General features: G+C 45.4%; 2 protein-coding genes across 5 annotated transcripts in view; one reads left to right on the top strand and one right to left on the bottom strand.

Annotated features, from left to right (window-relative positions):
* The window catches only part of C1H12orf50 (chromosome 1 C12orf50 homolog), a 30,882-nt gene extending 17,607 nt beyond the window's left edge, over positions 1-13,275 (bottom strand). The window contains exons 1-4 of one of the 2 annotated variants that reach the window (XM_077832550.1): positions 9,085-9,227; positions 8,797-8,960; positions 6,194-6,313; positions 5,028-5,151 (exon numbers count right to left, since the gene is read on the bottom strand). In XM_077832550.1, the coding sequence (XP_077688676.1) occupies positions 5,028-5,151; positions 6,194-6,205 (136 nt within the window). In that variant the 5' untranslated portion in view covers positions 6,206-6,313; positions 8,797-8,960; positions 9,085-9,227. Of the gene's footprint in view, positions 1-5,027; positions 5,152-6,193; positions 6,314-8,796; positions 8,961-9,084; positions 9,228-12,611 lie in introns of those variants that run through there. The other variant, XM_077832542.1, reaches the window with a different exon arrangement.
* Positions 13,276-13,283: 8 nt separating this feature from the next.
* Positions 13,284-17,954, top strand: part of RLIG1 (RNA 5'-phosphate and 3'-OH ligase 1) — a 30,481-nt gene continuing 25,810 nt past the window's right edge. Inside the window, exon 1 of one of the 3 annotated variants that reach the window (XM_077832570.1) lies at positions 13,284-13,478. In XM_077832570.1, coding sequence (XP_077688696.1) covers positions 13,425-13,478 — 54 coding nt within the window. In that variant the 5' untranslated portion in view covers positions 13,284-13,424. Of the gene's footprint in view, positions 13,515-16,541; positions 16,643-17,954 lie in introns of those variants that run through there. The other 2 variants (XM_077832561.1, XM_077832577.1) reach the window with 2 other exon arrangements.

The following is a 17,954-nucleotide window of genomic DNA, read 5'->3' as shown; positions in this document are numbered from 1 at the left end:
GCATACCAGCTAATAGTGCAGAAGCTGGTGCTGGGGATTCACTGGACCAGTAACAAGTGCAGGGAGCAGATTAAGCAGTTCAAGACCAACTCCTGGAAAGCTAGGGATGAGAACTGGATCTCTGGGAACTCATTGTCATCCTGCCACTCTTACAAGGAGTTTGACCAGGTGCTGGGTACTGTGCCGAGCATTGAGCCACCAGTGCTTTATGGTCAGTCAGGAGGGCAACCTTCTCATCCCTGAATACAGTATAGGACCAAAAGGGAGCCAGCAAGTGCTGGCCGAGGCTGCCCAAGTGACTCTTGTACCCAGACCAGTTCCCTAGAGCAGCTGTAGCACATCCTGGGTCCCTACTCCAAAGAACTTTTTGATGCCTCTCTGGAAGAGCTGTCCACCACAGAACTGGCATCAGAAACACAAGGGGCAGAAATAGCCCCTGAGCCTGGTAAGTTTCTGGATCCATGTTTGTTGTTATTAATATAGGGATGGGAATGATTTCCAGGGATGGGATGATTTATGGGATGGATTTCCTGTTTATTACCCAATGCAAAATTTATTGCAAGCTCCAGGCAGCAGCATGTATCTGCTAATGTATCTTTGCACAAAGATTGTGAAGAACACAGCAAGCCACAATAATACAGACAGCTTTGATGACACTGGAATCCTAACATGTCTGTAAATAGCACCAGCGGGATTTCAGTCTGTTAAATGCACATTCAACCACCATTCCACACATACTCAGAGTATAACTAAACCTTCTTTTACTAGAGACTTTTATCAGGATATGGTTTCATAAGCGAAAGAAAAAGGGGGTACACTGGGTACGCTAAAATAACAGTGGGGATAGTAACTCCATTTATGACAATGTCATTTGGTGGGAATACTGTCCCAGCTTGTCCATGAATGTAGACTCCTGATCAGTGGAAAACCCTGGCATCATGAACTTTCCAGTGCAGCCCACACTGGTGTCCATAAATCAGCCTCTGTGGTCCACAAGGGCCTGCATAACAATGGAGTAGTACCCTTTGCAGTTTATGCACTCATGTACTTCTTGAAGAGGTCAAACTGTGGCCATATGAGTCCCATCTATGGCCCTGGCATGTTTGGAAACTCCATTCTCTCAAAACCAGCAATTACTTAAGGGATATTTGTTTACGCTCACTACCTTTGGGTAAATCATATGCCTGATTGCGTCTGAAACCTCTGTGACCACTTTACGCATGGTTGACTTTTCAATGCTGAACTGGTTAGCAACAGACTTGTAGCAGTCTGGGGTAATCAGGTTCCAGACAATTCTAGCAGCCTACTTCTGGACCAGTATGGCTGCCCTCGTGAGTGTCTTTACTCTGGAGCATAGGTGCGACCTGCTTACAAAGTTCCAGAAATGTAGCTTTCTTCATGCAAAAGTTCTGGACCCACTACTGGTCATCCCAGGTCTGCATGACGATGTGATCCCACCAGTCTGTGCTTGGGCCCCTGCTCCAGAAGCTCTGGTTTACATGGGGGGAATCACCAGCTACAGCAAGAGGTGCAAGCAGCATCAGCCAGTTTGATTCTTCCATGTCTGTATCATCCTCCTCTTCCACCAGGCACCTTTAGTAGGTCAGAAATCACCAACATCCACCAGTGTCTCATGGGTGCTTTGCCTGTTTGCTGAAACAGGCTTGGCAGGATCTATTGCTAACTTGGCAGACTGTGACAACTTCCTGTAACGTGTGGGGTGGACAATCAAGTTTTCCCACACTGCAACACTAACCAGAGGCTGGAGTGGCTACAGTTGGGGAGGGTGCTAGGATGCCTGAAAAATAGTGGTTTGACTTGGGACTGAGTATTGCAGTGTGGACATTGGAGCCCCAGATTTGCAGCCCAGGTCAAAAAATTCTAAAGCTAGGGTCACTATGCAGTGTGGATGCCAAGCCCTGGACTTGTTTGTAATATGTAATGACCTGCTCTCCCACAGACATCCGGAACTACTGTTGGTACGAGGAAGCCCTCCTCCACCACTGAATAAAGCTCCCTATTTAATACCATCATGTACATATAGCTGTGGATCACCTGTGAGTTTAGAAATTATACTTGCTAATAGCTCTTCCAAGCCGCACTCTCATTCATAATTTGGAAAGCTTTTTCAATTGTAATTCTAAAAACAGAGCTTCCTCTGTTAAGTCTTTCATGGGTTGCTCAGTGCACCAAAATGTGGTTGGCTTGGACACGTGTCATCATGTACAGTATGCATTGGACACACTCCCATGAAATAGCTTTGGCAAAGTCTGCATTCAGCTTTGGTTAGATTTTTCTCACGGATAGAAAAGAACTCCCTCCTTAAGCTACATTTTCTTTGTTCCTATTATTCTGGAACAAAACTGAAGCCTTTTGCCAATGCCTGTCCAATAACTATGCTTGGAAATATGCCATGTGATAGTCCGTGTTAATGTGACACCACTATAATGAGCAGTAGTGATCTAAATTATTGAGAAAGTATTGTTTAAGTTGTAATTCAATTTTTTTTTGCAAATTAGTATACATTAATGTGTTTAATATACATATTAAAGTACTTTATAGAAGTCTAGAGTCATACATAAGTCAAATATGAATTGAAGATTCATCACATATGTATTGTTTAAGGACTACATAACACACCCACTGTAGTTATTATTTCACTGACTTCAGCATGAGCCCGATACCTTTAACGTCCATATTCATCCAAATGTTGACCTCAATCAGTAGGGTCTGTGACATATTCACTAACACCATCCCATTCTATGAAGTTGAGTTGGTCTTTAATATTTTGCCTTAAGGCTACAGTCACTTTTCTTGGTTTACAGATCCATAAGAGGGAAACTGAGGTCTACCTTTACATGATACAATCTACTCCACAAAATACAACCTTGTATTCTTTAAGAATATCATATGCAGTAGCTTTGGCTCCAGAGTCTGGATGTGTACACATGGTGATCCCAATCCTGAAGACCTAACTCAGGCAAAACTTCATTAAAGTCGATAGGAGTTTTGCTTTAGGAAGGGTTGAAAAAGAACTAGCCATTTTTCCAGAAATAGTCTGGATTTTTGGAAATCAGAGAGTAAAAGAGAAATCATAATTAAGAAGTATTTGCTTCACATATTCTCTCCCTACCCCCATCCCCACGTGCCCAGCTTGAAAGACTTAACTGAAGTCAATTAAGGGGGGAAAAACACTTGAAAGTGACTTGTACACGTGATGCAGCATTAGAAATTATTTTTTTAACTGTCTCCAAATGAGGGTCATTTCATACATATCTAATTTAAAATTTGCGTGTATTGTGGACCCTGACTTGGTGTGATGTCCCATCATAGACTGCTGGTGACATCACACCCAGCAAAGAACCTTTTTCTTTTAAAATATTGCCTGGGTTTCTAAACTTTTTCATTATTTTATGAATAGTAAAAATAATAAAAAATAGTAAGCATTCTGAGTAAACCAAAATATGAAATAGTAAACATTTGGAGGTGTTGGTTTTGGTGAACATTTTATTGCTATTCCTATCTGCTAAATCTAATCTGTTCTTCATTTTGAGATTTTCTATTTTCATCACCACAGTTTCTATGCACTACCTCTCTTCCCCTCCTCAGACTGTTTAATAATTGAAGGCAATTGATGGAATCTAAAATTTATCTTTACTTAGCTAGCCTGTATTTGCAAGGGCAGAAATCAGTTCTCTCCTATTTCATTTGTTCATTGTATTTTAATTTCTGGAGTAGCATACACCATGTTGTGGCCACTGTGAATACTGTGTTTTACACCAGGAAAAGGTTTACATAGATTCTAACTCTCTGGTTCAATGTAACTATGAGGCAGTTGTCTCAAAAATATTCCCATTTGGCAAAGCTAACTATTTAATCAACATCTAATCACTTGCTCCATTACTGAATGGAATCTTAAAATAAAAAGTTTTCAACTCAGCCAGAACCCCACTTTGAAAACACAGTGGTCTCCCAAATGCCAAGAGAGCCTGTAAAACAGGTGCAGGGGGATGAGTTCTTATTTTTTCTATTGACATTCGGCTGGTTACTGGCTTTGAACTTATAAGTGGAATTTCTTACATACCCTCACCCTCTTCAGATGTATAAATTAGATCATTTGTATCAGGAATGTGAGCAGAATGGCCAACGGTTGACAGGAGAGAAGGAGAAAAAAATTGATTATTTCTTTCTATATTAAGATGGGTAGATAATTCCCACAGATGGAATGGATTATTTCAGATGTTGTTTTAGAAGGCACATTTGATTTGTATGTATGCGAGGTAATGGGGGGAAATTGAAAAGGATAGCGAGAGAAGGTATAACTGCTGCCCACACAGTTGCAATCCACTAGTCATGTATGGTTAACCAGTGAATCATGGCCATGCAGTAATGTACAGTATACATTCTTCCAAAATTGTGACTGCATAAATGACCTCAAATGAATACTATATGCTGTGAAGAAAGTACTGTACTGCTTTAACACTCAGCTCCTATGTTTGAGTGAAACCCTGAAGAGACCTCACTGTGAGTGTAGAGGCCATTATGTAGTTGGAAGTGGATGAGTGAGTGTCAGGAAGGCCCAAAGCTTTACAGAGGTAGTAAAAAGTACAGGGATTTCCTAAAACACAAACTCTTCAAACTAGATTTGACTGCTTATACACAAATCACTGCCTCACGTGACTGTCATTCAGCACATCAAGGATACACACAGCATGTAAAATATTACTGTGTATAATTTTTCACTTGTGAGACAAATGGATTAAAATTTGAATTGCTACTCAGTACATCACCTTTGATGTAACTGTTACCTACAGAAATTCCTCACACAATGGCCAAAGAAATTCCTATGGGAACCCTAGTCAAACATAACCATAAGTCCTTTACTAACCTTGACTTGAGATCATATTCCACCCAATCTGCAATGCTGTCTTTCTTCACCTACAAAGGTATTATATCAACACTAGAAGTGGACAATACATTTTTATCTATTTCAATGTTCAAATTATTGAGAAAATATTTTTACTCACTGCTACTAGGTGGCAAAAAAAGTCCATTTATATTACGAGGTTTGCTATGATGGAAGACACAACTGATCCTCACACAGCCTAAAGGCTGTGTTTCCCAGAAACATGAGATTCTGTTGTATTTTTGCTATAGGAAAAATAAAAAAGGGACAGTTTTCAGATATAATGATTATAACAAACAACAAAAAATAATGGACAGAACACTGATTAGTACAATATATCAGTGAAAAAAGAAGAAATATGGTATTGTTGTGAAGGCATAGGACTAGGATACATGGGGCCTGATTCTGATCTTTTACAACAGTGTAAATTAGGAATTTCTTCACTGAGATCAATGGAGTTATAATGGTGTCAGATCAGAATCAAGGTAATGGATTCTACTCCTGGCACTGCTACAGACTTTCTGAGATGCTTAGAAAAAAACATTAATTTTCTAATACCCCAAATTCACTTAATTTTTGTGTCTCAGGGCTTGTCTATTTGAACAGTTAATGCGCAGCAAGCTGGGGTATAAATCTACCTCACACTAACTGTACATGTGGACCCTGCTGCCACACATTAAAAGTTCCATAATGTGCTTTGATCTACTCTGCTTTGAAATGGGAACAGAATAAAGTGAATTAGAGAACTTTTAGTTTGTGGTAGCAGGTCCACATGGACAGTTAGCGTGCATCACACTAATGTGGGGTAGCATTATTTCCGCACTTACTGCACACTAACTGTTCATCTAGACAAGCGCTTGGTTTCCTTATCTGTGAAACAGGGATAATAATATCTACCTCACAGGCATGTTGTGAAGCTAAATACACTCATGTTTGTAATGTGCTTTGAGATCCTTGGATGAAATCTGCTGTATAAGTGCAAAGTATTACATTTTTATTCTTTTATTATAAAAATGATATTATTAATTATTATTATTATTATTATTAAAGGAAAATCAGAAAAGGAATTAACACCCGGTGACTGACTCTGAATCAATACAAGTTTTCAAGCTTGCAGTGCATGCTAGCTATGGATTGGAGTGGGGGCGGGGTGGGGGGGGAAGCTTGTATCTGGGTGCCACAATGTCTTCATATTTGAATGTGAACTTGGGTGTCAGATGTGAAGTTTAACAGAAGTGAGGGTCAGTTTTGCTTTAAGAATGAGTGTACTTAAAGAAACTTATCTACCTGTATTTCCATATGTCTAAATTGGCAAAGCTGATGTGAACATCTTCCCTCTCTCCATAATGAGCACACAATCTCACTGCCAAGGGCTTTTTCACAGTGACGGAATCGGCACTTGGAACCCTAACACAGAAAAAAGGCAAGTCAAAGTTGTATGATGTTAGATGTCAGTAGTTGGCTTACATCTTCTTTATTAATGAGGAAGTGGACAATACACTAGTCTGTATAGTACAGTATTATTGTTGTGACAACATACCTGAAAGCAATGGAAAAAATGTCGGACCTGATTTGCTGATGCTAGTTTAGCTCCATTATGCCCAATTCTGCTGCACAGGTGAAAATCCCAAGCCAATGGGAGTTACACCTGTGCGGTTGAGGGCAGAAGAGGCCATTTACCCCAATGGAACTGCTACTGATTTATGCCAGTGTAAATGGGGGGAAATCAGGTCCTGTTAATGTCACATGAATTATGCCACAATTGCTTTGTCCAGTCTAGTTTAAATGCCTGAAGATATGGGGCTCCCATTACTTACGAACTTGGGAGACTCAGTCTACTGGGTATTACTATCTTCCTGATATTTGGACTAAATTTCTCTTGCCCAGCTCTATCCCTTTACTTCTATTTATATCCCACTGGATTAGCCTAAGCAATTACTCACCCTCCTTGTTGTTCTCTATCTGTCCTCTCAGATACTAGCAAATGTTAACATAACTCTCCCATAGTAATCACTAAGCAAACTATATAGATTTTGTTCTTTCAGTACCCTATTCTCCACTACATAAGAGCTATGCTCAGAGGTAGTGGGCAGGGGCAGCCACAGGAAGCTGGCTGATGCTCAGCCCCAGCAGATGTTAGGGGGCATTTTCTAACATCTGCAGCTGGTGTAAAGCCTATAATGGGGTTTAAGAAAGCAAGAGATCAGGCTTAGAGAAGCGCAGCTCAATCACATCCCCAATGCCAGCCCCAGTCACCAACTGACACAACTCTTTCCTCCCCCTTACAGCAGGGTGTTATGTGGGGCAGCTGTTACAGCGGGGCAGCTGGTATTATGCAGCACAAAGTAAATTTAGCAGATTGAGAGATTGACCCTTAATCTTTTCTCATAAATCAAACATTCCAGCTACTTAATCATTTTGTTCTCTTCCTTTGATTCCATCCAGCTGGTCAATATCTTTCTGGTTCTGCAGTGCCTACCACTACATGCAGTTTTATAGATGTAGTTTCATCACTCTTGAAGTCCACCTGGGAGCATGGAGTGGTATGATGCATACTACTTAAATGCTCTCTTGTGTTAGCTAGCATTTGTCCAGGTTAAATTTATTTTCCTTCTGTTATTTCTCTACCATTTTTGGAGTTTGCAACACCTCCTAATTTAGTAAAAAGAAAAGGAGTACTTGTGGCACCTTAGAGACTAACCAATTTATTTGAGCATAAGCTTTTGTGAGCTACAGCTCACTTCATCGGGTGCATCACGAAAGCTTATGCTCAAATAAATTGGTTAGTCTCTAAGGTGCCACAAGTACTCCTTTTCTTTTTGCGAATACAGACTAACACGGCTGTTACTCTGAATCCTAATTTAGTAACATCTGTGAATTTTAATACCATTTACTCCTCTTTCCAGAGCATCATAAAAGACATTAATTATAATAGGGCCAAGGACTATTGTCTGTAAAATGCACTACTTTATTAAATAAAATCACTGCAACTGGCCAGACTGGTAACATATGCTAGGGATTTGTACTGAAAGTAATACCTAATCACTGAGGTCCTGATCCTGCAATTGGACGTACTAACATAGACTTCTGCATCACCCCATTGACTCTGCCTACTGGGCCCATTCTCACAAGCACTTCTTCAAAGGGTGATAACATCAGGAATGATGTGATTTCAAAAAAACAGTATGAAGGAAAGTCGGGCAGTCAAACTATCAATACCAGGCAAAGTTCCTGTTGTCTAACAAATTTATAAATGCTGTTTATCACAAGTTATAAAAATGTTGTTTAAACAAAACAGGAGAAGTGTGCTGAGTGATCTTTATGCAGTGTTTGCAAAAGTCCACTTTGCACAGTGCACATTTTTAATTAATTAAACCCCTTTAGAGTGTGAGCTTGATTTTCAGAACTAATGACCACCCACAAATCAATCTGAAGTGAACGGAAACGGCAGGTTCTCATCACCTCTCAAAATCAGGACCTATGTGTGTGTCAAATATACATGTATGGAGACACACAGAGAGTGACATATACATCCATATATAAAGAAGAGACATAAGTTCAAACTATAAACTCCTCCTTAGAGCAGGAAAATCAAAGATGCAAACCACTGTAAATTCTACAATATTTACCTTTATGCAGGTGGAATAAAAATAGAAATAGCAGTCATTCCCAACTTCTGCCATTGTCACCTCTTGTACTTCTACTCCACTGTCTTTATACAAGAAGGGTATAAACGTACAGGTAAGAACTACCAATGTGTATGGAAACAAAACTCCTTTTTCTGAAGACAGTGGTTTTCAGGATCTAAGCTCTATTTCCTTTTAAAAACAGACCTCCAATTATAGTATATCTCAAAATTATATTTAAACTAATTACAAATCAGACGGTACCTTCTCCAGGTTTGCCGAAGTGATGAAACATTGAAAGTGGTTGCTAGTCAGTGCACAAATTCAAACTTCCAGAATTTCTCTCATTGTTACTTTAGTTCTTATGACATCATCACAGATGACATCACATGACCGTTTAGACTGGGACTGCTCACTTATTTTCATTGCTGTTGAGTAAAATAGAAAAAAATGAAGTTGTTCCCAGTAGTCTGTTATCCTAGTGTTTCTCTGATTCAAAACTGATTGAAACATAATTCTCATGACTTAGAGAATATAGAACATTCACTTAACTGTTTGATGCAGGAACATATATAGTTTGTAGCCGTATCGATCCTAGGATATTAGAGAGACAAGGTGAGTAAGGTAATATCTTTTATGGGACCAACTTCTGTTGGTGAGAGAGACTTGGGTGACCAGACAGCAAGCATGAAAAATCGCAACAGGGGGTGGGGGGTAATAGGAGCCTATATAAGAAAATGACCCAAAAATCGGGACTGTCCCTAAAAAATCGGGACATCTGGTCACCCTAAGAAAGACAAGCTTTTGAGCCACACAGAACTCTTCTTCAGGTCTGGGGAAGGAACTCTCAGGTCACAGCAAAATGCAAGATGGAACAGATTATTTAGCATAAGTAGTTATTGTAAGGGACCACTGAAGGCAGAGTAGCCCATTAACACCTCTGCAGTGTTATAGAACATAGAACAAAAAGAGAGAGTTAGTGGGTTACAGATTGTTGTTTGTCCAATGACTGCAGGGGTGCTAACAGACCACTCTACCTTGACTGGTCCCTTACAATCTGTGCTAACTACTTATGCTAAAAAATCTGTCCCACCTTGCATTTTGCTGCAACACTGAGGCTGTGTCTCCACTACAAATTACTTCAGTGTAATGTACATTGCTCAGGGGTGTGAATAATCCACATCCCTGAATGACATGAATTATACCAACCTAAGCACTAGTGTGGACAGTGCTATGTCAGCTGGGGGGCTTCTCCCACCACCATAGCTACCACCTCTTATGGAGGCAGGCGTTATTAAGCCCATGGGAGAGTTCTCGCCTGTCGGTTTAGAGTGTCTTCACCAGAAGCACGACAGTGGCTGTGGTACAGCTTCACTGGTGCAGCTGTGCCGCTGTAGTGCAGACAGAGCCTGAGCTTTCCTTTCCCAGACCTGAAGAAGAGCTCTGGATGGCTAAAAACTTGTCTCTCTCACCAAGAGAAGTCAGTCCAATAAAAAATATTATCTCATCCATCTTGTCTCTCTGTTGCCGGAACAGTAATTTTAGCATTAAACCTGTTTTCAACACTCCCAATGTCAGTCTCCTAGGGTATGTCTACACTGCAATTAAAAACCTGTGCCAGCAGACTTGAGCTTGCGAGACTCAGACTAAGGGGCTGTTGAATTACAGTGTAGATGCTTGCGCTCGGGGTGGAGCCCAGGCTCTGGGACCCTGCAAACCCGACCTGACGCCTAGGAAAGAATTTTCTGTAGTATCTCAGTGCCCTACCCATCTAGTGTCCCATTACCAGCTACTGGGGATATTTGCTACTAGCAGTCGCAAATTGGCTACATGCCATTATTGGCAGTCATCATGCCATCCCCTCCATAAACATATCAAGTTCAGTCTTGAAGCCAGTTAGGTTTTTTGCCCCCACTGCTCCCTTTGGAAGGTCGTTGCAGAATTTCACTCCTCTGATGGCTTGAAACCTTCGTCTAATTTCAAGCGTAAACTTGTAGGTGGTCAGTTTATATCCATTTGTTCTTGAGTCAACACTGGTGCTTAATTTAAATAACTCCTCTCCCTCCCTGATATTTACAGAAAGCAATAATATCTCCCCTCAGCCTTCATTTGGTTAAGCTAAACAAGCTAAGTTCTTTGAGTCTCCTCTCATTAGGTATCCTCGGATCATCCTAATAGCCCTTCTTTGCACCTGTTTCACTCTGAATTCTTCTTTCTTAAACCTGGAAGACCAGAATTGCACATGTTATTCCAGATGAAGTCTCACCAGTGTCTTGTATAATTGTACAAACACTTCCCTATCTCTCCTGGAAATACCTCACCTGATGAATCCTAGGGACTGCATTACACTTTTTCATGGCCACATCACATTGGCAGCTCAGTCATCTTGTGATCAACTAATACACCCAGGTCTTTCGCCTCCTCTGTTGCTTCCAACAGATAAATCCCCAGTTTATAGCAAAAAATCTTTTTAGTCCTTAAGAGCATGACCTTGCTCTTTGTGCTATTAAATTTCATCCCATTTCTATTACTACAGTTTTCAAGGTTGTCCAGATCTTTTTGTTTGATATTCCAGTCCTCCTCTGTATTGGCAATACCTCCCAACTTTGTGTCATCCACAGATTTTATTAGCATACTCCCACTTTTCATGCCAAAGTCATTAACAAAAATGTTAAGTAAGACTGGGCCCAAGACAGATCCCTGAGGAACTTCACTAATAACCTCCCTCCACTCTGACAGTTCACCTTTCAGTATGACCTGTTATAGTCACCCTTGCCCCTTTAACCAATTCCTTATCTACCTTTCAATTCTCATATTAATCCCCACCTTCTCCAATTTAACTAATAATTTCCCATGTGGAACTGTATTAAGTGCTTTACTGAAATCCAGGCAGATTAGATCTACTGTATTCCTTTTGTCTAAAAAATCAGTTATCTCCTCAAAGAAAAAGATCCAGTTCGTCTGACACTCTACCTTTTGTAAAAATCATGTTGTATTTTATTCCTATTCCCGTTTATCTCTATGTCCTTAACTACTTTCTCTTTCAAAATTTGTAATAAGACCTTTCATGCAATTGAGGTCAAACTAACAGGCCTGTAGTTTCCCAGATCACTTTCCCCCCCTTTCCTAAAAATAGGTCCTATATTAGCAATCCTAAAGTCAGAGGGTACAACATCCAAGTTTACAAATTCATTAAAAAATCCTTGCTATTGGGCTTGCAATTTCATGTGCCAGTTCCTTTAATATTCTTGATGGAAATTATCCAGGCCCGCTGATTTAGTCCCATTAATCAGTTCCGTTTGACCTCCCCCTCTGATATAGTAATTTCCATTAACTACTCTGCCACTATCGCTAAGCTCCTTGGTACCCTTATTAAAAACTGAGGTTAAGTATTTATTTAGGTGTTGGACCATTCCTAGATTGATCTCCACACCATCTTTACTGCTTAGCAGTCCCAATTCTTCTTCCCTTGTTTTCTTTTTATTTATATGTATGAGGAACTTTTTATTGGCTGGCTGTGATTAGAAAAGAACTGAAGTAATTAGCTCTGCATAGCCCTTTTATAACCTCAGATCAAAATATTCAGAACTGTGAAAAGGTGTTTGAGGAATCTCAGTGGGTGCTGCTTTCCAGCAGATTTCTGAAGCTCAACAGTGCCAGTGGGTTCATCTCATAATAAGAAATATGCGCAGAGGCCAACTCCAGAACCAAATTAGTTTTAATAAATCAAATTAGTTTGTGACCTGAGATGATTCTGCTTTCTCTCTGTGATTTCAAATCACTCTAGAAACATTGAGTACTATTCCACTTTTTATAGATGTGGAAACTGAGGTACAGACCAGTTACTTCCATAAGGTCATACAGCAACTCTGTGGGAGAGCTAGGAATAGAACACAGAAGTCTTGACTCCACGCAGTCCTCCATATTAAAAATGGTATTGTTAACAATAAAAATAAATACATAAAATAAATAATAAAATGTCCTGGTACTTGGATAGGCCTTGTTGAGAACAGTTTAGGAAATTGGCACTCCACAAAGAAGCACCACACAGCACATGCTAGTTCTTGAGAAATTCTTACATGAAATAGGATAGGACCCTCACAATACATTAAGTTGGAACCAGCAACATTTTCCAGTGACGGATATTTAGTTTATGTTCTTTCTGAGAAGCCAGCCGCCACTGTTGTCAGTCCAGTCCTGTCCATTTGCCCAATGTCTCATTTCTATCTTTTCCCATAACCAGGGTTTCACTGAGTTTCATCCACCCTTCCATGCCTGGAAAGTCAGCAAGTAAAGAGGCGTTTACATTACTGCATGCAGAGGATAATGAAAGCCACGGACAACACAGATGTAGAAAATGCAGCTGAGCTACTGCAACAGAAGCAGCTTACAACATTGAGGTTGCTTCTGAGCTGAACCAAGGCCGAGGCAGACTGTGAAGGTCTCCGACTGCAACACAAAAGCGGAAGGCTAGCGCCCGCCCCGCACAACAGGGGACTGTGGGGCTGTAACATCCACATAACTACCCTCCAACCACCCCTAGGGCAGGTGATTGTGGGGCTGTAACACCCACACAGCTACCCCTCCCCCCCCCATCATTCCCAGGGCAGGGGGTGTGGGGCTGTAACGCCCAGAGGGCCACCCGAGGCAATGACCCGTCCCTGTGCAGCGGAGAGGCTGTAACTCTCGCACAGAAAACATCCGCCGGGCCCCGGGGGGCGGGACACTCCCACACACGCAGGGCGCCGCTGCAGGCCGCGAGGCCCTTTACCGGCTGCCGCCCCTCGGACTCCGTTTCCTAGCGCGCGCGCGCCCTGCGGTCCCGGCCCTGCTGGCGGGAGGCGGCTCCGGCTCCGCTCTCGGTCCCGTTGCGCGTGAGGGGAGCCGGGGCCATGAGCCGCCTGGGCTCGGTGCAGCGGAAGGTGCCCTGCCTGTTTGTGACGCAGGTGAAAGAGGAGCCCTCGGCTAAGCGGGAGCGCCAGGTATCGGGAAGCGCCTGGGCCCGGCCCAGCGATGCCGGAGGGAGCGCACGGCGTCCTGGGCCGGGCGCAGAGGGGCAGGGGCCGCGGGGGCAGAGGGGACCTGCCGCCCACGGGGGGCGAGCTCAGGGGTCGTGCTGGAGCCACTGGCCATGGGGGAGGAAAGGAAGCTGCTGGGGCGTGGTGGGTATCCGGGTGATGTTGAGATTGGCTGGGGGGGCTCAGGGTGCTGGGGAAGAGGAGGGGGCATGGTGGGTATCCGGGTGATGTTGGGATTGGCTGGGGGGGGGCTCAGGGTGCTGGGGAAGAGGAGGGGGCATGGTGGGTATCCGGGTGATGTTGGGATTGGCTGGGGGGCTCAGGGTGCTGGGGAAGAGGAGGGGGCGTGGTGGGTACCCGGGTGATGTTGGGATTGGCTGGGGGGGCTCAGGGTGCTGGGGAAGAGGAGGGGGCATGGTGGGTATCCGGGTGATGTTGGGATTGGCTGCGGGGGGGCTCAGGGTGCTGGGGAAGAGGAGGGGGCATGGTGGGTATCCGGGTGATGTTGGGATTGGCTGCGGGGGGGCTCAGGGTGCTGGGGAAGAGGAGGGGGCATGGTGGGTATCCGGGTGATGTTGGGATTGGCTGGGGGGCTCAGGGTGCTGGGGAAGAGGAGGGGGCATGGTGGGTATCCGGGTGATGTTGGGATTGGCTGGGGGGGCTCAGGGTGCTGGGGAAGAGGAGGGGGCGTGGTGGGTATCCGGGTGATGTTGGGATTGGCTGGGGGGGCTCAGGGTGCTGGGGAAGAGGAGGGAGCATGGTGGGTATCCGGGTGATGTTGGGATTGGCTGGGGGGGGGCTCAGGGTGCTGGGGAAGAGGAGGGGGCATGGTGGGTATCCGGGTGATGTTGGGATTGGCTGGGGGGGCTCAGGGTGCTGGGGAAGAGGAGGGAGCATGGTGGGTATCCGGGTGATGTTGGGATTGGCTGGGGGGGCTCAGGGTGCTGGGGAAGAGGAGGGGGCATGGTGGGTATCCGGGTGATGTTGGGATTGGCTGGGGGGCTCAGGGTGCTGGGGAAGAGGAGGGGGCGTGGTGGGTATCCGGGTGATGTTGGGATTGGCTGGGGGGGCTCAGGGTGCTGGGGAAGAGGAGGGAGCGTGGTGGGTATCCGGGTGATGTTGGGATTGGCTGCGGGGGGGCTCAGGGTGCTGGGGAAGAGGAGGGAGCATGGTGGGTATCCGGGTGATGTTGGGATTGGCTGGGGGGGGGCTCAGGGTGCTGGGGAAGAGGAGGGAGCATGGTGGGTATCCGGGTGATGTTGGGATTGGCTGGGGGGGGGCTCAGGGTGCTGGGGAAGAGGAGGGGGCATGGTGGGTATCCGGGTGATGTTGGGATTGGCTGGGGGGGCTCAGGGTGCTGGGGAAGAGGAGGGAGCATGGTGGGTATCCGGGTGATGTTGGGATTGGCTGGGGGGGCTCAGGGTGCTGGGGAAGAGGAGGGGGCATGGTGGGTATCCGGGTGATGTTGGGATTGGCTGGGGGGCTCAGGGTGCTGGGGAAGAGGAGGGGGCGTGGTGGGTATCCGGGTGATGTTGGGATTGGCTGGGGGGGCTCAGGGTGCTGGGGAAGAGGAGGGAGCGTGGTGGGTATCCGGGTGATGTTGGGATTGGCTGCGGGGGGGCTCAGGGTGCTGGGGAAGAGGAGGGAGCATGGTGGGTATCCGGGTGATGTTGGGATTGGCTGGGGGGGGGCTCAGGGTGCTGGGGAAGAGGAGGGAGCATGGTGGGTGTCCGGGTGATGTTGGGATTGGCTGGGGGGCTCAGGGTGCTGGGGAAGAGGAGGGAGCATGGTGGGTATCCGGGTGATGTTGGGATTGGCTGGGGGGCTCAGGGTGCTGGGGAAGAGGAGGGGGCATGGTGGGTATCCGGGTGATGTTGGGATTGGCTGGGGGGCTCAGGGTGCTGGGGAAGAGGAGGGGGCGTGGTGGGTATCCGGGTGATGTTGGGATTGGCTGGGGGGCTCAGGGTGTTGGGGAAGAGGAGGGGGCGTGGTGGGTATCCGGGTGATGTTGGGATTGGCTGGGGGGCTCAGGGTGCTGGGGAAGAGGAGGGGGCGTGGTGGGTATCCGGGTGATGTTGGGATTGGCTGGGGGGGCTCAGGGTGCTGGGGAAGAGGAGGGAGCATGGTGGGTATCCGGGTGATGTTGGGATTGGCTGGGGGGGCTCAGGGTGCTGGGGAAGAGGAGGGGGCATGGTGGGTATCCGGGTGATGTTGGGATTGGCTGGGGGGGGGCTCAGGGTGCTGGGGAAGAGGAGGGAGCATGGTGGGTATCCGGGTGATGTTGGGATTGGCTGGGGGGGGGCTCAGGGTGCTGGGGAAGAGGAGGGAGCATGGTGGGTATCCGGGTGATGTTGGGATTGGCTGGGGGGCTCAGGGTGCTGGGGAAGAGGAGGGGGCATGGTGGGTATCCGGGTGATGTTGGGATTGGCTGGGGGGCTCAGGGTGCTGGGGAAGAGGAGGGGGCATGGTGGGTATCCGGGTGATGTTGGGATTGGCTGGGGGGGCTCAGGGTGCTGGGGAAGAGGAGGGAGCATGGTGGGTATCCGGGTGATGTTGGGATTGGCTGGGGGGGCTCAGGGTGCTGGGGAAGAGGAGGGGGCATGGTGGGTATCCGGGTGATGTTGGGATTGGCTGGGGGGGCTCAGGGTGCTGGGGAAGAGGAGGGGGCATGGTGGGTATCCGGGTGATGTTGGGATTGGCTGGGGGGCCCAGGGTGCTGGGGAAGAGGAGGGGGCATGGTGGGTATCCGGGTGATGTTGGGATTGGCTGGGGGGGCTCAGGGTGCTGGGGAAGAGGAGGGGGCATGGTGGGTATCCGGGTGATGTTGGGACTGGCTGGGGGGCTCAGGGTACTGGGGAGGAGGGGATGCAGCGGTCTGGTTGGGGACAAGGGTATTTGAGACTTGCAGCCACATCCAGCTCTAACAGTGCCTGGTGCATCTTTGAGATTCTTGGTGGCTTCATGCATGTTTTCATTGTATAAAACAGCAATAGGGAACTGCCCACATACCAGGTTGCGGGTAAGCCAGGTGGAATAGTACTGATGGCTAAAACCTTATCGGAATGATGATTCCTTTTTCAGAAGTAATTGGGGTAATTTGCTCTTCTTTATCCCTGTTCAGCCCACTTTTCGGCGTCTTTCTGGGGAGGTCTTTGCTTGAGGCTTTGGTTGGTTGATATACCCCAGTGACTTCAGGGGTGGCCTGCTGGCATCACTCTTCCTTAACTCTGATGGAAATAATTGGTCACATAACACTTGTGATGGGTTCTCTTAGTCTCCTGTTAAAAGGATTTAGGAGTTTATAACGCAGCAAGCAAGTATTGTGAAATCCCTGCTCTTGCAGGATTCAGTCCTTCCTCTGTTTCAAGGAGTTATCTCCTGCAGACCCGAAAGATGGTGATGATATGGGTATTTGGTGTTTCACATTTTGTTTGTTTGAAGTTCTTGGGGCTAATGTTGTTTTGACTGTGGTTATGTTAGTGTGCTTTCTTCCTTAAATTAGTGTTTCTTACTGTTATAAGAAGCAGACAGAAGGTTAGGGTAAAGTAAGAACTTGTTACATGCATAACTATAAAAAATTAGTCAAGTATTATGTGGAAATACAAAAGATTAAGTATATGTGTACTGAAACAAAAAGGACAGAATCAAGTTCACACTTTTTTCTATCTTGCACCTTCTGTATTCATCTACACCAGTGTTTTGTGGGTGTACTAATCTGAGCAGGTAGCATTTCACACCCATAATGCACAGGTGTAGATTGCTGTAGAAGGTGCAAAACAGGGAGATAATCAGGCTCTTTCTTCTTATGTATTTCAATAACAGTAGTACTTAAAGGCTTCAACCAACATTGGGGCACCATCGTGCTAGGTGCTTTACCACACAGTGAAAGAGACAGCTCCTACGCCAAAGAGCTGACAGTCTAAAGAAGAGTAGGGGAAAGGATATTATTCTGCAGGAGAATATTTTAAAAGTAATCTTTACCAGAAATGATTTTTCTTCATCTAAACCTATTTTGAGAAGTCTTACCAACATCATCTCTCAGAAAACAAGATCAACTTCACGATGTCCACTGGGTGTCTGTTCAGACTCCTTGGAACACTCACCTCTTTATTCTTTAAGGAAGAAAGGTTTAGATGAAGACTACAATCTTTATTATGTTGTTCAAAATGTGTTTGCTTTAACCAGCTTCCATCACTCTGGTATGTTTATTATTATCACCATCATTTAGTACTAGTAGGGCTTCCATCTCTAAACTGAAGCTTAGGAACAGTTAGTCCCTCAAATGATGCATGGAACTTTTGTTGCCATAGTAATGTCATAAAGGCATCTATTGAAATTCTGTAGCACTAGGCTGGAACTCTTCTGCATTACACACACTACTTCAAAGTGTGGGAGCAGGTTGTT

This window comes from Eretmochelys imbricata, chromosome 1 (assembly GCF_965152235.1).
Source record: "Eretmochelys imbricata isolate rEreImb1 chromosome 1, rEreImb1.hap1, whole genome shotgun sequence".
Classification (NCBI taxonomy): Eukaryota; Metazoa; Chordata; order Testudines; family Cheloniidae; genus Eretmochelys; species Eretmochelys imbricata.
This window is presented reverse-complemented; position numbering and strand designations above follow the sequence as displayed.